This window comes from Melanostigma gelatinosum, assembly GCF_949748355.1.
Source record: "Melanostigma gelatinosum genome assembly, chromosome: 9".
NCBI lineage: Eukaryota > Metazoa > Chordata > Actinopteri > Perciformes > Zoarcidae > Melanostigma > Melanostigma gelatinosum.
The window spans coordinates 26,445,197-26,467,941 of NC_136642.1; the positions used below are offsets into that span (position 1 = coordinate 26,445,197).

The following is a 22,745-nucleotide window of genomic DNA, read 5'->3' on the forward strand; positions in this document are numbered from 1 at the left end:
TGAATGAAAACACATCTCACCTGATTGGCTGCAACCATAGTGGTGGTTTCTTCAGCTGTCAGAGGACGACGGGACATAGAGTCAGCATTGGCGTGTTTAGTTCCTTGTTTATATTCAATTGTCCAGTCATAGGGGTCAATGTCCAGAGCCATCTTCCTCAAGGAGAGAAGGGGTTTGTGGTCTGTGATGATGCGAAAGGGGTGGCCTGTCAAATACTGGCGAAAGTGCCGGATGGACCATATGATAGCCCACAGTTGTTGATCTGTGATCCATACGGATCCTCCCCCCTCACGGTTTCGCACGCATGTGAACTCCGTATTAATTACACAGTTTAAAGTTAACCATCACAGTGTCAGTAAAACTTCATTTCAAAATTGTTATCGACCAATATTCAGTGAAATATGCGATCAGGACATCTGCATTTAGGTTTTTCTAGTCGCCAATCTCTGATAATGTTACATTGTAAACAACCAATCGTGTTTAAATTGACAGGAGGAGAGCTAGTAATGTTAGCAGCATTGTTAACGGCCAATGAACGAAGGTTCCATTCGGTTATATTATGATGCGTTCAGGCTCTGTTCAGTGAAACAGAGCCTGAACGCATCATACTCAAAAAATTTACCTTGGCCCAACATTTACCTTCGTATTGGGTCAAGGTCAATTTTAACATTGTCAAAATATAGCGGATAACGTTAAATGTAACGGACCACTGTCGATCCGTGATTTGCACGGATCCCCCCCTCACGGTTCGGCACACAGGTGAACTGTGGATTCATTGTACAGTTTAAGGTTAAACGTCAGTGTGAAATAAAGTTGACTGACATCGTTCAGTAACATATGCAATCAGGACATCTGCATTTATGCTTTTCTAGTCGCTGATCCCTGATAATATTTCATTGTAAACAATCAATCGTGTTTAAATCAACAGGAGGAGAGCTAGTAACGTTAGCAGCATCGCTAACGGCTAACATACAGGGGCTTGACATCAAGCATGTCAAGTTTAATAACTTGACATGCTTGATGTATTTCTGTTCTCCGAGCTGACATTAAGTACTCATTGAAGTCTAGATTTATGTCCCTGTGTTTATCCTGTGCTTGTTTCTTTGGTTGTTCGATGAAACTTCTTGATGGTTTCCATTTTTTATTCTGTGGTACCGACATAAATGTTTGAACGCAAGCACTAATTACTGGTGGTTTGTTTTATTTTGTCCCCATTTTCAAAGCTTACATAAAATGTTGTCTGTTGAACACGGCATAAAGACAAAGCTGTCTGTCAGTGGTCTGAGGATTGTTGGGCTTGCCACTTACCACTGTAGCACTTGGAGATTGCATCAACGCCTTTAGCTCATTCAGATCACTCTCAGCCTGAATAAAGAGAGGGAAAAAGCATGATCAACACAAACAGGGAAGGATTCATAAAAGACAAGACAATTACTAGACAAACACTGACTAGCATAGATTTCAAGCACAGGTAGATTAGACATTAGATGTAGATATGCATTTCACCTTGTCCCACTCTCCTTCCATGACATGATTGCGGAACTTCGTGGCAGAGGGATGCTCCAGTCTGCAGCCCGACTCCTGCATCAGGAGGTCCACCGTCTGACTGTCAACAATGACACAGCAGAGGAAAAATCAATCAACGTCATAAGAATAACTTCAGCACTCATGATCAATCTTCAATGCAATGACTGGAACTTGAACAAGTAAAGTTGTGTCATGTGACCGACTGATAAATAACATATGATTGTGTGACCGTAAGCACAGAGCCACATCAGCAGCACAGGGGGGAGGGGAGGGGGGGGGGGGGAGGGGGAGGGGTAATCCAATCATGATAAAATATGAGACAGATTATTTACAGCTTCATTTCTAAACCTCAATAGAAGCTCCATATGTCCAGACAGAAAAACGCCCTGGAGTACAGCCCTGGTTAGTTGTGCTTCGTGTGTAGAGAGATGTCCATCTCGGAGTTCTCTTTTTGTGTTTAGTTTTTTCTGAATGACTGAGAAAATTGCCAAGGACTGTAACAACGCTGTTTTACCGTGTCTGTACTACGGTTTGTAACAGGCTGGTAATGGAGCCTCAAATATCCACCAAGGACCAATTTCCTCCTAGAACTTTCGGCCCTTTGATAGTGTATTGCATCCCATTTAACTGTGAGGACTTCCAGTATACTGACATGACTATGGGTCACACTGACATGTAAACACTGTGCTCCTCTCTCACAGGCTGCCACACACAGAATCATGAAGAGTAAATAGAACATGCAAACTCTATTTGAAAATAAAACAACATTGAGCAGAATGACTGCATTTGTCCCAACTTGACCTTTTTTTCGGAATGTTTAGGAGCAATTCTTCACTATGGCGAACATATCCACCGAGCTGAATTTGACAATAACATAATTCATATTTTTTTTTCCATTGAACAGGATGACAAACAGTTTAAATTCCATGAAAAACTTCAGGCCAGTGTTGTCTCATCTACTGCGGACCACGGCCAGAGATGGGCAGTATTTCTATTACTTGTATTTGAAATACTTATTTCAATTACTTTTGAGTGTTTTGTAATTTGTATTTGACAGGGTCGATAAAAATCAAACGTAATTTGTAACAAAATACATTAGAGTGGAGTAATTTTGGATTTAAAATACTCAAAATACTTGCGCCACAAATCAAAAAACAGTTCATGAGTTCAGTCTTCAGATCTTGAAATTCAACGGATTGTCTGTCAAGTTAAATATTGTATCTGAGTGTGACAGATGTCAACTAGCTTGATGTATAATTGATTGAGTCTGGGTCTGGCTACATAGCCTATTGTATACACATGGTGATGGTTATAATATCCAGCTAGCGATCGATGATAACATGGTAATGATGCATGCTGTCTAGGCTAGTGCATAGCCAGTGTTCAGCAAGTTAACTTATCAGTCGAGTAGCTAGCTATAAGAGAGAGATTGGGAGCTTGTATGTTCATGATAACCTCATCAAGAGACGTCTGACCATCTAATCTTGCACTGTCTGACAAGTTATGCTGTAACTTCTCAATATGAATGTCATAATGCCATATCAATGACTCGCAGATAGTATAGTTCACAGTTAGCCAGGATATAAAAAAAACAACTAAAAAACATTAAATATCCAATTTATTTTATTTAAAAGGCATATTATGAAAGTATTCTTAATTTTATTATTTCATACATTTTACAGTTGGACAACATGTCTCAGCAAGATGATGTTCAAGAAGGACCATCAACAAGCACAGATGTGCTTCGTTACACTGACATTCTGTGACTGTTCTTCCTGTTAGTGGGCTTCACCAGAGCTTTGTGTACATTATAGAGTGGTCTCACCTACGTCACGATCTCCTTAGTTACGAGGTCTGTCCGCCATGTTGGAGTACATACAGATCCTACATGTGTAAGAAATTTGAGCAAAAAACTGTAGTTAGTAGATATAATAAAAGTGTTTAATAATTCATAATTAAGAATTCATAATTAGTCATAATCATAAGGGTTTTGGGAATGCATAATTAAGATAAACATAAAGTGATGTAGGATTAGTAGCTAAAAGAAATGAAGCTTCTGCCAAGGTTGCAGAAGTGTAGCTTATATACTGAAGGATTATCATAGAAGGGAGTAAGTCATAACTGACAGGATTTGAATGTGTTAGCTGCTCAGGGAGAGAGAGATGTGGAGATAGGCGTTTACAAAAGTGTGTAGGGAAGTTAGCCAATAGAAATTGAGATAGACGGGAGGGGAGGAGTCGCGAACGAATATGTGGGCGGAGTTAGAAGTGTTTTTTCTGCCTCTTTCTAGCGTGCGGTTTCCTGCGACGGCTGTGTCTCATGGGACCAGAGGTAGTTTTTTTCCAAAGTGGGTTTATATTATAATATTTCATAGGAGTATGTACTCCAATGTTTAACTGTAATCGTACTTGCATCAGTGGAATCAAATTCCTTAGAATTGTAAACCAGTCTTGGTAGATTTCTTATTGGAGAGTGTCGACTGTACAAAGCAGCCGGACACGTGCTCTGGCCTCCTTCTCTGGGGGGTGAGTTCCATCCTCCACAAATTTGGCGACCACGAAGGGACACCCTTACCGGCCTCGCTGTGTGTGCTGGAGGCAGCGTTGGTCAAGCAGACATCCTGGGCCCATAATATCGGTAAGCAGAGCAGTTTCATGAAATCTGTGAGTTAGCTTTTTAGGAAATTTAGGGGAGGTCTGTAGACTGGCGTTGCTAACAGCTAGCTCTGCGGTGCCGATGAGGACGTTCCACGGAGAAGGCCGAATTCTGCTGAGGTAAGCTACGTTTTACAGTCTGAAGTATGGTGAACTAAGGGACTAGTCCAGTGTATACAGAGGATCCTGAGAATAAAGAAATTAAAGGCAGACAGCGCTGTAATTAAATCACCACATTGGAATCGAAACAGTTGTCTGTTTGGCGGACGGGCTTTCCTTATACTGGGAGACTCCTCGGCTCAGCGTGAGCATTGCTAGGCCTGCAGATAACGAGTTTAAAAACAGTTATGTAGCTTGGCGAACTGAAATATCGTGGCTTTCATGGGCTTCGGGGTGCAATCCTTTGCGGGTTCGACCACGAATTGTGGGTCTCGTTGCATAAGCTGTGTAGAGAAGCTAGGCTAGCGGGAGTTAGCTTCTAAGGCTGCAGTTCACGGGTGATGATACACCGATCCGGGAAGACTCTCTCGCTTGCTTTGGCCGTGCATTAAAAGTAGAGATCGTGTGGGTGATTCGGAAGAAGTAGAATAATGGGCTTTTGGGGGAACTAGACTGGCTGGGGGAGTGGTTGTGTAAACGATGGTAGTGTATAACTCGCTTCATAACGTAACAATGAACTCAGGTCTGGAGGAGCTAATAGCCTGTTAAACCAGAGGATTTAAGGTTAAATAAAACCGGACAATAAGTCCAATAATACGTGTGACTAGTCTGTGTTTTAGCAGCGTGGAAATACGTTTAAAATGATGAATAACATTGCATGATCTGTAGCCGCGCTGTGAGGAGCTAACGCTAGCTACGTGTAGCTCCGGTTTTGCGGTACTCTGTATGTAAAATAAAAGTGCTTATAAAAGAAAATAACCAGTGGATTGTGAGAGGAGACAGAGAGCGTATGAGTGGAATTAAAGTGTGGGATTTTGGTGAAACTTGTGTGTGCATATGCTTTATTAGAAGCTCCGTTTTTGCTGTTAGCACAGCTGTTAGCATTCCCGTTAGCATATCTTCTGGCAAAAGCTAGAATGTCAACATGAAGCTAGAAAAATGTAGAAGAAGAGCACAACGCCAGAAAAGCAACTCCATTACCTAGCGGTGAGGAGGAGTAACTGCTAGATAATAGTAATAAGTGTTTAGAATCTGTGAATTTTTTTAGAGATTCATTGTCTAAGAGCTGTAAGCTTACATCCTGACTTTAGTTTTAATTAAGCAGTACAACTTTAGTTGTTGACTTGGTTCTAATACAGCATTTTAACAAAGATTAATGGTTTCAGTTGTGCTTCTTCAATTCTTGAACTTAATTGATTCATTAGTAAATGAGATTCATTATTGTGCAGACCAGAGTGTAAGTGCAGTTCAACAGTTTGACTTGCATTGGTATTTCTGATTGAATATCTTTGAATACAGTTATTGATTTTTTGAAGTTGAATTTAATATTTAATTGATTAATTATTCATTGTTTTTTAATTTCATTTTACTTCCGATTTTAAACCTTTCGAATTCTGATTTGGAACTGGATTGTGATCTTGATTCTGATTTAGATGTTGAGTTTGATTTAGGAATTCTAACTTCAAATTTGGATTCGAGATTCCTTCACATATCCAGTATTGACTAATTTTGGTACATTTACTGTTTTACATCGATCCTAAGAATCAATTTTGACACGGACGGCGCTAACATAGTTGAGAGATCGTTGACCTCTCATACACTACAGACGTATGCTAACATTTACTGCTGAACTTTGGGCAGTTTTGTGTTTGTTTTAGTCAAGGTGCGTGGTTGAGTGGATCCAGATCTGGGAAGTGGAGCAGTGGATCCCAGTTTTGGAGTCAACGACCGCGCACAATACAGCACAGAGGGTGAGTTGACTTTGATTCATGTGATGACAAGCGTGCACATTCAATACACACATTTGAATACTCCTAGGCTGCATAATGTTTACATTAAAGAGGCAGAGAAGGGAGGTAGGAGAGCTGGTAAGAAGACTGAAATGTGAAGTAAGAGAAGTAGAACGCATCAGAAAAGATTTGCAACAGCAGATAGAGGAAAGACGAGCAGAAAGTAAAGAAGACGAGGATATAAAGAGAATGCAGCGGCAACTGCTGAAACTTCAAGTAGCAGAGGTCGACAGAGAGCAAAATAGAAAATTTCAGGGCAAGAAACAGATGATAGCAGCAGAAGCCCAGCAGCAACAAAATCCAGCAGTACCAGCCCCCACGGTGGTGTACTATCAGCCTCCACCACGATGCAGAGGTGGTGCATCCAAAAGAGGGAGAGGTAACGATAAACGGGGGGGCATGAAGGTCTTGTAAGTAAAGGAGTGTGCTACGTATGTGGGAGAGAAGGTCATTGGGTGAGAGATTGCCCTCATAAAAGAGCAGGGGGACCGATCAGTGCAGCACCACAACATGCTCCGTTCCCACCACAACATCAGCAGTACCTAAGACCAGGTCCATCTGGACCTCCTCCCATGAGACATCAACAGATATGGTAAGGTGTCAAACATTTTTGTAGATCCACATTTAGAATAGTTTTCAGTAAAGGTGCTACTCACAATTTGTGAGATTAATAACGTCATGATAAACCACAACTTTTGAATTTAAATACAGCAAAATCCAAGTCTTCTAACTCAGTGATAGGTCCTAGCCTAGACTTGCTAACTCTATAAATTGAGAAATATACGGGAGCTCTAACTAACATGAGCCGAGTTTTGTTTTCTCAGGTGACAAACGCAGAAGCAGCAGCTGACGAAAGGAAGCAGGCTGACGTGTCACCAGGCAGTCTGGTGTGGATAAAAGTCCACAAGCGCAGGTGGAGTGAACCAAGGTGGACCGGTCCATGGGAGGTAGTATTGGCAACCTCACATGCAGTAAAGGTTAAAGGTAAAATGGGAGCGACTTGGCACCACCTCACTCACTGTGCAGCAGCGAAGGTAACGAGTGACACACTCGCAGAGACAGGATTTAACATCAAACAGGAAAAATTTGAAGCTAAAGACACCTCAAAAGAGGGCTTTAGACAGTACTGAGAATGACATTTCCCCCAGTTTAAGCGAGGCCTTCCATTAGGAGACTCTAGGTTCAGTGGGTTATGGAAGTCTGTAATTATTTGCTTCCTGATTTCAGCAGTTTCCCTCTTAGTATGGGGAATTAAACACAGACAGGAACCAGAACACATGCATGACTACATCAAGATTCGAAATTTAGCCTCAGTAACTAGTCAAACCGATCTCCGACCACGTAGAGAGGCTTCTCTGAAGACACTCACCTATGAAAATGTAACTCTCACTCTTATGTTCAAAGAAGGTACAACATCAACGGTCCAGTTCGACTTCTGAGAAGTAGTTTCCTGTCCCAAGTATGAACACACCTACGGTTGGATGACCAAAACCTTGTGCATCATAACTGACCAGTGTGGGCCCGCCACAAATAAGTATGGGAAGCTGTTATCATATTATGACTGATTGTGTAGAAAGGGGGTGGGTAGATGTAATCCTTTAAGACTTACCTTAACAGACCCAAAATTGACTGACGGAGGACTTTACGTAGTACAGGGAAAGGCAACTACTGATAGTCCTGCCCCACAAGGGCTCATTAGGATTATTGTTAAGCCAGCCAAAAAGATCATGGATGATCAGGTTCGACATACGACTGACGCAGAGAATGAGGTACCGGGGGTGGAAACTGGAATGGCGGATGGGAATTTATGGTGGGTACAATATATGGCTTCAAGTCAGAGAAATACAGATTGTATTGTGTGTTCAGAACCTAGACCCCGAGCAACACCAGTTCCTTCAAGATTTAGACCCCTAAGTCCTGAATTTAGTTGTATTTTAACTCTGTTTACTGATGACACTTTGCCCCTCCATCACACTTGTCAGGGGCTACACTGGGATTACCCACCTGTAGAATATAATACCCCACCTCTGTTCAAGGTTTCAGAGGGTCCATTTGATTGTATAGTCTCAGATACAGCTATGGGGCCCAATGTAGGTAGTATTATTGAAGCAAATTGTAGCAACAGTCACAATGCTAGCGACTATCTATATAACAGTGTGTTAAGACAGACAGCACCCAGAGCTGATTTATGGTGGTGGTGTGGAGGAAGAACCATATATCCAATCCTGCCTAAAGATTGGACAGGTAGATGTGCGTTGGTGCAACTTATATTGTCATTCTATATCTTGCCTGTCAATGATGCAACTTATAGAGAACTCATCTCGCCACGCCCACATGCTAACAGAAGATCCAAAAGAGATGCCGATAGCCCGAAGGGAGCCTTTGATGACCAAGTGTACATAGATGTCATAGGGGTGCCAAGGGGAGTGTCTAATGACTTTCAAGCCAGAAATCAAATAGCAGATTTAGAATCTGTTTTCTCTCAGAGGGTGACGATTAATAAAAACGTCGATTGGATCAACTACATTTACTACAACCAACAGCGTTTTGTAAACTTCACCAGGGACGCCATATCAGGACTGCATGCACAGCTGGCGAAGACTAGTTTAATGACCTTGCAGAACAGAATGGCATTAGATATGATTTAGCAGAGAAAGGTGGCGTTTGCCAGATGTTTGGGACTGCGTGCTATACTTTCATTCCAAATAACACAGCTCCTGATGGATCGGTGACCAGGGCGCTGGAAGGACTGACAGCACTCAGCCAAGAGCTAGCGGAGAACTCTGGTGTCACGAATCCATTCACCGACTGGTTGGAAGTATGTTTGGCAAGTGGAAACATACATTTTTGTCAATCGTAATTACTCTGTGTGCTGTCGTCGTAGGCCTCCTAGTCGTCTGTGGATGGGGGTTCCCTTGCATCCGTGGGCTTCTACGGGGGTTTATTGCTTCAACGATGAGCCACACACCAGTCCAGGGCAACCAGTTATGTGTCGAGGATGAGGGAGAATTGGAGCTTCTGATGGCCACAGTCTAGATGAGGCCACCAGCGGAACTTCACAAGCGGTTCCTGACCATCCTCTCGGAGATCCTGAAGGACCTGATAAAGGCCCAGATGGACTTCTAAAACATCCGGTGACATATTGTAAATTTGGGAAATAGACTGATTGTTTTGGATGAGTATTTTGAGATTTTATTTTTTGTTTAATTGGGTTATAAGGGGATTTTAGGGTGTAAGGATTAAGAAATGTAATTTTGTCAAGTGTAAAAGAACAGTCAAGGCTTCTCAGTATGTTTTCTCTCGCCTACAGACTGTATCCTGATCCTGCCAGCCCCAAGACATGGAAGGCAGTGAACTTCAACGCATTCGATTTTTTCCTTTTTTGCGTAAGCGAGGTAAGCGTAGGGTGAAACGGACCGAACAGGAATACTTGAAATGATATCTGTATGCATGAATTGTTTGTCACTGTTTAGATAGATAGGGAGCCTCTCCCTGGATTGAGTAGGGGGGAGGTCTCCAGGGACATTTGAGTAACTAACTACATTTGAGTAGCTAACTCACAGTGAACTGTGGGTTAGGGGGGAATTGTAAGAAATTTGAGCAAAAAACTGTAGTTAGTAGATATAATAAGTGTTTAATAATTCATAATTAATCATAGGGGTTTTGGGAATGCATAATTAAGATAAACATAAAGTGATGTAGGATTAGGAGCTAATAAGACATGAAGCTTCTGCCAAGTTGCAGAAGTGTAGCTTATATACTGAAGGATTATCATAGAAGGGAGTAAGTCATAACTGACAGGATTTGAATGTGTTAGCTGCTCAGGGAGAGAGAGATGTGGAGATAGGCGTTTACAGAAGTGTGTAGGGAAGTTAGCCAATAGAAATTGAGATAGACGGGAGGGGAGGAGTCGCGAACGAATATGTGGGCGGAGTTAGAAGTGTTTTTTCTGCCTCTTTCTAGCGTGCGGTTTCCTGCGACAGCTGTGTCTCATGGGACCAGAGGTAGTTTTTTTCCAAAGTGGGTTTATATTTTAATATTTCATAGGAGTATGTACTCCAATGTTTAACTGTAATCGTACTTGCATCAGTGGAATTAAATTCCTTATAATTGTAAACCAGTCTTGGTAGATTTCTTATTGGAGCGTGTCGACTGCACAAAGCAGCCGGACACGTGCTCTGGCCTCCTTCTCTGGGGGGTGAGTTCCATCCTCCACACATGGCGGCGAGTAAACAAGGAATTGCGGCGAAAATACCATACTTTGAATCACTGGATAGTGCATCAAAGGTTCGCTACCTGGCCAAATTGAAGGTTATTGGTAACTTGGATCCCTATACGATGAGTGCAGATCGTTTTAGTGCCGATCCTACTTATCTTCAATCGGTAAACTACGCCAACATCTACACGTATCTCGTGAACACCCCCAGTCCTTACACAAAAGACGAGTTGGAGTGCTACAAAGGGCTTGACGCTTATAATCAGTTTGTCAGTGGATGGGTCCGAGACGTCAAAGCAACGGTCGTCGAGAATTCTCATCTCGTCATTGGAAGGGTAAATATATACAGATCTGGTCAGATATTTAGCAATATTCAATGTTTACTCAGTGCAAACAGACACGTGTGTTTGTTTACATTGTACGTGCATGTCATTGTGTGCGTGTGTGTAGGAATTAACTTTGAACTAACCCCTAACTTCATCCCCCCCCCCCCACACACACACACATATATATATGCATGATCCGACGTTCAACTCATATCAAGCAATGCTGAGGCTGCATCTCTGTGTTTGGCCTGTTCTACACGCTCGACACGTCTCTGGTACCGACTGCTGTCACCGGCCGATGAAGCTTCGGTAACCTTCTCATGTCAAAGTTTAATTTATATTTCCTTTATTAAATACTGTTCACAAACGAATTAGGAAATAAAATCACTGACCACTTATAAAGTGATCCGCACATACTCTAGTGTACGCCAAATTCCATTCCTTTATATCTCGAGAGATGCGTGACAGCCATTTCTCGCGACGTCGCTTGGATAGCTCCTTCGTGTTATTTCCTTGATGTGTAATGACCGCTGGCAAACGAAAGAATGATTTCTTGTCTCTATCAGCTCTGCTGCCACAACCAAAGACAGCACAAAAGTTCACCACCGATAGGTTATGCGACTCAGCCGTGCATGCCAGTGGCTTTGTGTGTACTCCAACATGGCCGACAGCTAAAACTGTGACATCACACGAGACCACTCTATAGAGCCCAAACCTGAATGCTCTGCTAATGAGAGAGCGGAAAATCAAGGAAAAGGTATTTCCTGTATTTTAAATACAAAATACATGCATTGTATTTTGTTACATTTTCTGGCACCAGTATTTTGTATTTTATACATTTATTTGAGGGGTATTTTGTATCAAAATACATTTTGATGTATCTTTGCCCATCTCTGACCACGGCCCCATGCTTTGTGGATCATGTACCCAGTGTTTATGATGTTCGCGCTAATTATACATACATACATACATACATGCATACATGCATACATGCATGCATACATACATACATACATGCATTCCACTGCTGGTACTCTGAGAGGCTGGCTTTGTTTCTCTCCCATGACTAGAGAGAAGACAACATGTCCACAGGTCACTGGAGGATCATTGAGTTTACAGTCTGATGTCCAGCTGGCTCACTTACTTGAGACCGAGGTCGTGCAAATGTTGTCCTATCAGCCGGATGACATCCTCCTCAGACTGGGACAAACGCTTCTTCTTCTTCACGCCCGAGTTGGCCTCCGCCGTGCTGTTGCTGTTGTTGGACGGAGGCTGAGCGGACACTCCGTTGTTGTTGCTGACGGTGTTTCCATTGTTTGGGGCTGACTCCGTTAAAAGTCCGTTAGAGTGAGCTACTCCGGTGGAGGACGACTCTCTGTTCTGCGCACCGTTTGGGCAGTACTGTTCTGAATCTCGGTCCTGTCCTGCCCCGTTAGCCTGCATGTTACCACGGTGTATGCAGAGGACGAGCTGTGTATATATATATATGTGGTTTAGTTATATATAACTAAACCACCGGTACTGCCGCCGAGAGGCCCACTGACCCAGATGCAGCCTCGAACTGCCCTGTTCCCCTGCGGCCGAGTCTCTGTGTTTGTTTCGCGGCGGTGTTGGTGACGATAACCCGGATTATGACTCGCACGATGAAGAGACGGAGACCAGAGTTATTTCCACGGCCACATTTTGAGAAACCCCGTGCTGTTGTTTGCTGTCAGGTGCGGTTAAAACCTCGGTGTGTTGCTGGGTCGAGCTTGTTATTGTTGCTCTCAGACAGCTGCAGCTTGTTATAGACAAACGCAGTGACGTCAGAAATTCCTTCACGTCTTTTTGCGCGTGCTGCGCATTGGCTGCGTCGTCGGTAGGGGCGCTATCCTCTATTTTATTTCACATCTATAATGTCTCAATTTAAATTGTTCAAGTTACAGCCCGCTGATATTGTGGTTTATTTCTGTGTTTCAATGTCAGCCTATTACACCACTGGTATAAACACATCAGGCCCAGTCGCTCACACCACCTTCTTCATATTTGAATGCAGTAATGGTTACACAGGAAAAGATCAATTCAAATGTGAATGATTCAAATCATTTAATATGAAGACGAGTATTAAAGATGACTTCATTCTCACTGCGGGCTCTTCTGCACATTCATTGGCCTTCACAATGGGTGTTCTTGACAAATACTTTCAGGTCATTTTCGTTTGTTGCCTTACGCTGTTATCTCAAAGATCCAATCCTTCCACAGTCCCAGCACCTTAGGGATGGTGCGACACAATTTGAAACGCTTAAAAAAGCCTCAACAGTTTAAAATCTACTCAAACATCCGTGTCCAGTGTTCTAAAGTAGTCTGTCACATTTTGTATCCTCACTATGAAAGATGTTCAAATTCACCTGCTCTGTGCTGCTGGAAGGGGCCCACTCAGGGTCAGCTCCGGGGGCCTCACGTGTCTGTGTTACGGTGCTGGATTACTTGCCTGTAAAAAGTGTAGGCTACCTGCAGCCCCAACACGAGCAGATCCAGTGGAACACTTGTGCTGTCCAGGGTCCTTCTACTCAGTATTAGACTGCAGTGTCAATGTTATCGTAAAAAGCCCACCTGCTCAACTCTATATTTAGATTGACTAAGCTTTTCCTTTGAGGCCAAATTATTTGTATTTTAATCAGTTTCTCAAAAAGGGCAACAAAGATTACATCAGTTGTGGATACATATTAAAAGGATTTCCAAACAAGCCACGCCCCTGCCTGTCAACAAGTTTTAACAGATTACAATTACATGTGCGCACCCAGATGAGGGAGAGTGCTTTCTACAGCTTCAGCATCAGCAGAGAGAAAGCCCGGTGTGTTTACACACAGCTTCAGCATCAGCAGAGAGAAAGCCCGGTGTGTTCACAGACAGCTTCAGCATCAGCAGAGAGAAAGCCTGGTGTGTTTACAGACAGCTTCAGCATCAGCAGAGAGAAAGCCCGGTGTGTTCACAGACAGCTTCAGCATCAGCAGAGAGAAAGCCTGGTGTGTTTACAGACAGCTTCAGCATCAGCAGAGAGAAAGCCCGGTGTGTTCACAGACAGCTTCAGCATCAGCAGAGAGAAAGCCTGGTGTGTTTACAGACAGCTTCAGCATCAGCAGAGAGAAAGCCCGGTGTGTTCACAGACAGCTTCAGCATCAGCAGAGAGAAAGCCTGGTGTGTTTACAGACAGCTTCAGCATCAGCAGAGAGAAAGCCTGGTGTGTTTACAGACAGCTTCAGCATCAGCAGAGAGAAAGCCCGGTGTGTTTACAGACAGCTTCAGCATCAGCAGAGAGAAAGCCTGGTGTGTTTACACACAGCTTCAGCATCAGCAGAGAGAAAGCCCGGTGTGTTCACAGACAGCTTCAGCATCAGCTTCAGAGTATTGAATGTTCCTGACACATAATTAAAATAAGTTTATTGGATCGCGAATAGTACAGAGCGTGGAACCAGGGTGCCCCTTTAATGGAGTGTTTCCTGCAGAAAATGACAAATAAATAAATAAAACAATAATAAATGAACTCCATGAAAATACTCATAAAACAATGTTGAGTTGTATTTTGAACCTTCATTGAGCTTATTTGTCACTGAAGGCTTTTTCCCCTTTAACTAGGACAAACTGCAGACTTGTATTTTATTGTTTCTTATATTACTTATCTTCCATTCATCTACTGTTTACTTCACTTGCACTTTCAGATTTGTACCCACAACTGTACATTTTGTTAATACCACTTTCTGATATATTAATTGTAGTATTAAGATACCTCATATTTGTATAGTGTTACTTACCTGTACATATATAGATACATTACACAATGCAGTAATGTAACCTCTCTTTTCAAAGCACCAAGCTAAATCTATTTCACTTAGCATGCGCAAATAAAGCAGCCAAAATCAAAGCAATGCAGCAGCTGTGATGCCGGAGCGATTCATTAGCCGATACTCTGCTCCATCCCATCACCCTGCAGACGTTGAGCTCTTCCACAGTCACGGTGCTGTGGTTTCCACCTACTGTGCAGTAATCATTAGATTGAAGCACGTCTTTTGGGATTTTTTTTAATGAACTCACCTTATGATGACAACTGAAATGAAAGAGGGTACACTAAATGAGAAATTCTTTCAACTTAAAACCAGAAGTGGGATCGACAGTTTATCTAATTGAAATCACTACAACTGTGGAATCAGAGTTCTTCATCAAATTTTGACAAAAGCTGAACGGAAACAACTAGAAGCACAAGATTGAATCGGTTTGTTGTTCTGATGCCATCAGCTGGCCTTTCAGTGTTGTGTTGTTGCTCTAGAATCATCACACATTATTCAAATGTTGTTCCAAGCCTGAGATTCTTTTACATTACAAATCAGGAAACAGCTGTGGTTTCATTTAACGCCATTCCTTTATGATTGGCACTTTCACATCTATGCAAGAAAAACAAAACAATGTCCGTCATTTCCAATAAATAAACCTGACCAATAAACACTGTCTAAGCTCTATGTGCAACTCGGACACATTCAGTCCTTTCACGTTTTCACTTTAAATAGAACAGAACTTGTACATTACATTATAAAAATATGAATTAAAGGGGAAGGAATGATTTAACCTTTCCTGAAGAGGAATGTCAGGTTTGTAGAAGAGGAAACTATTGCACTGTCATCCCATTCTACAGAGACATTAATGGGCTTTACCATCAGCAGAGGAATAAGCAGTGTACATTTACTTTCCCTCTAAACACACACACAGTACATCTGCTTCCTGCCAGGTGGGTGTGCCCATTCTGCTGCATGTCACTGCTGTCATCCCAAATCCAAACTTTAGGGGAGGAATGTCAGCAGTTCCCTTAATGCAATTAGAATTTGGTGTGTAATCACAAGCAAATGTTTGTGGCTAAAGAGAACCCCGAAATGTGAGTCATGACCTATTGATAGCCTTGCTCACCTCCTCCAAACACATGCTTTGCCTGCAATTGGTCCAAAATGTCAGCAATTAGGTCTGATTAGGTGTCAAGCCTTTGCACCTTACTTCCACCTTGGGTAGAGGGACCAAGATGACCCAGGTGGTGAGACCTCCTGAAGCCGTTAGAAGACGTGTCCTCCTAGGAGTCAATTAGACCGTCCGTGTACACAAAGCCACACAGCCCAGGTCTGTGAGGGCCTGTGCGATTTCTGTGTGGACCAAACAAGTTTTTGGACCACCAGACCTCATCAGCCAAGTGCATCTGTAAAAACATTGGCATACGCAGAACCCTGTGCATGTCTGTGGTAAACGTCCATGTACATTTTGTCCCTGTACACAACCTAGCAAGCAGAGACTAACAAGACACACAGATGATTGCCAACTTCAGGCCAGAATTCACTAGAGGAGTGAGACCCCATTTCCACCTGGTACACAAGAGCATGAGATCTGTATCTGGATACCTTACCTGGATCAGGGAATCCACATGTTAATTCACATCTGGAGGTGGTCTGGCTTACATTGTTATCAGATCGTAGCCATGTGTAAACAGCCATCTATAGTTTGAAAGGTCACCTTGCTTGGATGCCAATCGATGACACTCAGAGTGGAAACCATTACTTAATAGCACTGTGGGTGGACAGCAGTGTCAGAGCAAAGCTGGAACATAAAGTCAGCTGGCTCACCCACCTAAGTTGTGTTGAGATGCTAGCACAGTGCAGGTAGAGTTGAGAAAAACAGAATGTGTTCCAGGTGTAAATGCAATCAGATATCCTTATCCAGATGAAGATTGCATGTTAATACCAGGTCAACATAGGAATTACAGCACATTATTGTTCATGATTTAGGAATGCTGGATGAGACCAGCCTGACCAGGTGGAAATGAAGTTGATCCAAATCTTGAGCAAACAACGTTGACGGCTGCAACAAGTTCAACGTCATGGATCTGAACTTTTTGTTGCCGTCGTCATTTTACAACATGAAATTGACTTTCTGACTGTATTCTAAAATCTTTCATTACAGTCTTCTTCTTCCACATGACTACTATGCAGTTAAAGGAAAATTCCAGTTTATGACAGCTTGTGTCCTTTTTGGCTTTTCAAACATTGTTCTCTCCATGTTAATTGCTGAGATCATATGTCAAAGTGACATCACTGAAATAGGTCTAATGGGTCAAGAAACAGGAGCAGTCAGATATTCACACAGGTTGGATACAAACACTTTCATCAGCTCATCTATACCCTTTCATATTAAGTGTAAACTGAAAGTGAGTCACCTGAAATCCCAGGAAAACTACAGGAAGTGCAGTCAAAGTTGAAAACTGTAATTGATGAATCATTTTACAGTTTGCCTTCTTTTTAAGCCAGTGCTGCAGTGTGCTGTACGAGCTCCAGGAGCAGAGAGGAGAACACAGCACTGACACATCTGATCAGAAGGAGAGAATACTTTCACTGTGGAAAAATACACTATGCGCACACACTATTATACACAACCACACATTGGCAGCAACAGGTGGCAGATCAGTCTGTATCGTCACACTCTGGCCTCTCATTGGTCCTCTTCCACATCCTCTTCCTCATCAAAGACAGGAAATCTGAGCTCAGATCAGTTCGTCAGGTTTCCATACATGGAAGTATTCTGTAAATGGGCAGCGGTCCAACATTTAGTCTGGGCTTCCAAAAGCCACGGAGTGTGACTGTGCTGAGGAAATGCCATCAAAACTGGCGTGTTTGCAAAAAGGGTGTGTGTGTGTCTGTGATCAATGTTCTGTTTTTATCTGAGACATGGAAAGACATAAAGACCATCATTGTATTTAAATGAAATGGAGTCAGTTTGAATTAGTCATCCTCATGCTCACAATTTTCAATCAAATAACTGTTCTATAAATCCAATCTGTTCTGTAGCAAGATGACATGTGATTGGACCTGAATTAAAACCTCTTATCACTCCTGTAAAATTTGCCTAAAACGCCTATCCAATGCGTACCCAAAGTAAACTGACAGCTCTTACTGAACCATTGGGAGTACATGTATGGTTTTAGTCTCCATTGAAAGCTAACACTCTGAAGTTTCTCCACAATGATCAGAATCACTGTAAGTGCTACTAGCATTGAGCTATAGAGTTTACAACACACTGAAACAGAAGGTTTTTATTTCCGCCTGGATTTCTTTTGGCCAAAAGATGGCAGCAGTTATCTATGGCTGGGACTTATGAGCTTGAAAACACATCGGTAGCATAAAATGAACTCACAGTACCTCGTAGAAGTTGAAATTTGAAAACAATACAACAGAAAACAAATATTTTACACCTGGTTTACTAAGAGTACACCCGCATAAAAGCGCATTTGGAGGATCGTAGACACCACGTTAAAGTCAAAGACTACGATAAACTACGTGTCCAAAAGTCGAACTGTAATTTGTTTATGTTGATATATGGTTATCTACAATGTATTTAACCAGTAAACTTTCACAGATTCTTGTAAATTCTCATCAACCAGACTTTGGTCTTCATAATCGGTCTCCGGTACTTCACTCATGGTACTGAATTTGAGTTGGAAAGACTTTCCCAGGATGCAATCTGGTGAATCTGCATATCCTTCTCTTCGTAATTTCATTGGCTAAATGGAGCCTGAGATTCATCGAGGTCGATTGCAATTGGCTCGAGCGTTCCCAAAGAAGAGAGGCGGGCATTGTCTTTCAAAGCGGACTCTCGTTGGCTGTTCCAGAATGTGACCAGGCTATGGAAGCTCCTATTGGGTCAAATGAGGTGTCAATCTAACCGGCGGAATGCAGGCTGCCATTTTGAGACACAGACACGGCAGTGTTTACATTTTAACGGGCGATATGACTAGAAATACATAGAAAATTGTCAATATCTGCTAGCTAATTTGAAATGATGCAACAGCTCCCCGTGGGTGTTTATGGACGTACTAGCTAATGTGTTGTGGACTAAATCTTTCACTGGAATGGATCGAGTGGACCCTTAGCGACGAAGCAAGACCGTTTTTGGTGGAGTAGCATGCACGAGGGAGACGTTATGAATCATAATCGGTGAGTCACGGCGATATTTGATCGGCTATTTTTGCAGTGTTCGGTTGACAGAGACGTTAACTGTACCTGCTGTTGTGATTGTATCTTGAAATGGTTTGCATAAATCGAATTACAAGAACCGTAGCTTTCTAATGAGATATCGCAACAGTACCTGTCTTGACAGAGCAGTTGTGTACATGACATAACTGGACTCTGGACACTCAGAGTGGCAACAGGTTGTTTTGATAGCTGAGTGGTTAAGGTACATACCACAGAACCACAAATGGGGGCAAGACCCTGGATCCCTTTCAAAGAATCTCTGAACATTTATTTTAGATTTTCAAGTTTTTATAAACTGCTGCCATAAAAGATTAAATGTGTGTGTCAGTCCACTAGGTGGCATGACAACCCTCAACTCTACTGCTGTATCTAGATGCCTGGTGTTCCTGTCAGTTTCTAATCTTTTCTGTTAATTCATTCATTTATCCAATTCTTCATGTTTTGAGTTCCATGGTTCTTGAACATGATATTCAAATTGAAATACAATCTCTACTGGCACATATATCTTTCCACAGACAGTGAACATGTGTGTGTGTGTGTGTGTGTGTTCAGTAGTGAGTGGTGGGTTGTCACAGGTGTGTATGAAGTGTGTCAGTGGAGTTTTAATTTGACTTGTAAACATTCAGTTAAGTTCAGGTATTAGAGCAATTTTATTTTTTCATTCCAAAAACTCTCTCCACTGCCTCGCCCTGTCATCACACCCTAGAGGTGATCGCTGGGGTGTGTGTGTGTGTGTGTGTGGTCCTTAGCTGTCCACCACCTGGTGTGGCAGAGTGACAGAGGAGCCATTAATAAATGAGCCTTGTTTGTCTCTTCCCTTGAGAAAATAAGTGAGCAGTTCCCCTTTACCCTTCACAAAGATGGGCCCCCTCCTCACAAAGCGGAAGCCGTACCCCTTCAGGATGTTGTAGCAGTCCTCCACCACCTGGGGGAAACACACAAACACACACACACACACACACACACACACACACACACACACACACACACACACACACACAGGCTTTCAGACGGTTTCTCAGAAAAAAATTGACATTTTAATTCCAACTTGTGTTTGCAGACGTAAATTAACTAAAGCAGCACAGAGGAGAGCATGGACATGGGATTGTGACGACCTCCTTTAAAACCACCTCGAGGACAGACGCAACATTGAACTATAACACTGTTTTGTATGAAAATAAATGTGGCAACTAGTCTTAGTTACTGTACATGAACTCTGTTGATGCATAAATGTATATTGTGGTTCAATTTGATCTCAAACTCCCTGAAGCAGCTGTAGTTCCAGACTTGTTATGAGGGAAATGAGCGCTATAACTGTCAGAGCTGCACTCACTGATATAGTGTGACACTTTCTCTCAGGTTGATCATGTATTCCTTCTGTTACTCTGTATGTCTTTGGAACTAACCACATGCCTGTGCAGCACTTCCCTAAAGGGTCCTCGTGACCCGCTTGTGATCAGCTCAGGCTCATGGCCACTTGTCTTTACCGTGTGTGTGTGTGTGTGTGTGGTATGACACTGTATGTCAACCTCAGCACAGGCTGTAAAGGCTGGATGAGGGAGTGAACATCAGTATCCTCCACATGTTGACAAAGGGAAGCCCTGTGTGTAATGTAGCCCGGGGTATGGGACCTGTTGACCATCTTGTATAAGCACAGGGACTAATCCCTGAATCCAATTTCTTAGATAATTTCTTTTACAAAAAATAACGAAATCTATATATACAATATATTTGTACTCAGAAATTGACGCTCCACATGCTATACATATTGAACGATTTACACTTTTACAACCTCTACTTCAAACCTCTCCTGTTCATAAAGTTGACTTGTTTAAGGACAATAACAGCAGGGCTCTGTGGTCTGGTGTAGGGACAGTAAAGTTCTATTTTCAATGTTCTGTGTTTGTACGCTGCTGTTCTGGAATGTCATTATGTTTATTTTAACATTTGAAGTGATTTGGATGAAATATCACAATTTTCAGTTTTGAATTATCTGCTTTTCCTGACGGAAGCGTTATCACACGTTATTTGTGCTTTAACAAAAAAATAAGTATTTTCATATTGTCTTACCATTCCTTAAGGATGATTTATGAAAATGTGGTCACTTATTTCCTCTTGATTTTGTATTGCAGATTTTAGAGGTATATCCAAACGTAAAGCATTTTCAAATAGCTGCAGTAGCACTGGAAAGTGTACTCGAGTACAATGTGGTGAGGTGAACAACTCCGCTCGTCATTATATGTAAAGATACACAGACAATGAACCTGGATTAAAACATGCCTCATCACCAAAGCTTTTAAACCACTCGAAACAGTACTCATTTTGAAAGTTGTATAAACACCGTTAAGTCATCCAGAAAGCCGCTGTAATACTCAGTGCTGTACCTGGATGTTTCCCATGACCCCTGTGGACTCCATGCGACTGGCCACGTTCACAGTGTTGCCCCAGATATCGTAGTGGGGTTTTCGGGCACCAATCACCCCTGCTAACACTCCGCCCTTATTCAGACCTGGATGAGAGTGTTGACATGTGGGACATGTAAGATTCAGACTGTTATGGGAGATTGATGACAAACACTATGTAGTTATACTCAGTGGTGTATAGTAACGAAGTAGAAATACTTTGTTACTGTACTTAAGTCGTTTTTTTTGGGTATCTGTACTTTACTATTTATATTTCTGTTGACTTTTACTTTACTACATTTTGCAAAGAAAACTGATACTTTGACTCCGATACATTTCCCCTGAAACCTTCATTACTCGCTACAAAATCAAATCTATCTTTAGAAACAAAATGAATCATGAGACCAGCGTCGGGGACTGTGGTGGAACACAGACTGTAAGCAAGCAGGTTTGGCGAATCAGTGGTCCTAGTGTAAATAAAATATATACATTCAATGTTAAATAATATGAGCTATACTTGTAAGCTTATATTGCGGAGTTGTGAGGTCACTGTAAGTAGGTCAAAAACTCCGAGCAGGGCATTCCGTCGCCTGTTCGCACGATAGAAACAGATACAGTGTCCCTGAAAGAAACACTTGCTTAAACCACCAGATTAGGGCGGAAACTGCCATCTTAGAACAAGGAGTAGAGTTCTCTTTATCTATTCACACAGAGACTTCGAAATATCTTAGAACTGCACCCTTTAATCTCCAGGTTCACTGTGACATCTATAAAGAGAGACTTCGCAATTATAATTTGGAACTTAGAAATGCAAGGCAGTCATTCTTCTCTGACATCATAACCAAAAACAAGAACAATACACGCGCCTTATTTGCTACCGTCGACAGGCTAACAAACCCTCCAGTGTCGGTAGCTGCTGAGCTCCAATCCACCTGGGCATGCAATCAATTTGCCTCCTTTTTTACTGACAAAATTCAGAAAATTAGACAAGCAGTCAGTGCCTCCACACCAACCACAGGATATGTGTTGTCCCGATCTCTGAATAACATCCATTCAAATATCATGACACAATTTCATTCAATCGACCGTAGAAGCCTAGAAGACATTATACAACATCTGAAGTCATCCTCCTGCTGCTTGGATATTCTACCAACACACTTTTTCAAAAATATTTCAAACTGCATGACCACTGATCTCTTACATATTGTAAACACATCCCTTCTCTCAGGTGTCTTCCCACAAGCCCTAAAAACTGCAGTTATTAAACCGCTCCTAAAGAAGGCTAGTTTAGACTCCGCAACGATGAAAAATTATAGGCCAATATCAAACCTCCCATTTTTAAGTAAAATAATTGAAAAAGCGGTTTTCCAACAGCTGACCAACTTCTTGGCCGTAAATAACTGCTTTGATGTTTTCCAGTCAGGCTTTCGACAGCACCACAGCACTGAAACTGCTCTTGTTAAGGTTTTCAACGACATCCACTTAAACATAGACAATGGCAGAAGTTCAGTCTTAGTGTTACTGGATCTCAGTGCTGCATTCGACACGGTCGACCATGCCATACTCCTAGAAAGACTAAACATCTGGGTGGGACTCTCTGGCACAGCACTTAACTGGTTTGAATCCTACTTG

The 22,745-nt window shown here is 42.2% G+C and overlaps 2 protein-coding genes across 4 annotated transcripts in view; both read right to left on the bottom strand.

Moving 5' to 3' along the window:
• wdr26a (WD repeat domain 26a) overlaps positions 1-12,418 on the bottom strand; it is a 38,738-nt gene extending 26,320 nt beyond the window's left edge. For both annotated transcript variants that reach the window (XM_079275574.1, XM_079275575.1), the window contains exons 1-3: positions 11,817-12,418; positions 1,507-1,606; positions 1,309-1,365 (exon numbers count right to left, since the gene is read on the bottom strand). In XM_079275574.1, the coding sequence (XP_079131700.1) occupies positions 1,309-1,365; positions 1,507-1,606; positions 11,817-12,115 (456 nt within the window). In that variant the 5' untranslated portion in view covers positions 12,116-12,418. The remainder of the gene's footprint in view (positions 1-1,308; positions 1,366-1,506; positions 1,607-11,816) is intronic.
• A 2,356-nt stretch (positions 12,419-14,774) lies between these two features.
• adcy3a (adenylate cyclase 3a) overlaps positions 14,775-22,745 on the bottom strand; it is a 63,434-nt gene continuing 55,463 nt past the window's right edge. For both annotated transcript variants that reach the window (XM_079275571.1, XM_079275570.1), the window contains exons 20-21: positions 21,096-21,220; positions 14,775-19,636 (exon numbers count right to left, since the gene is read on the bottom strand). In XM_079275571.1, coding sequence (XP_079131697.1) covers positions 19,457-19,636; positions 21,096-21,220 — 305 coding nt within the window. In that variant the 3' untranslated portion in view covers positions 14,775-19,456. The remainder of the gene's footprint in view (positions 19,637-21,095; positions 21,221-22,745) is intronic.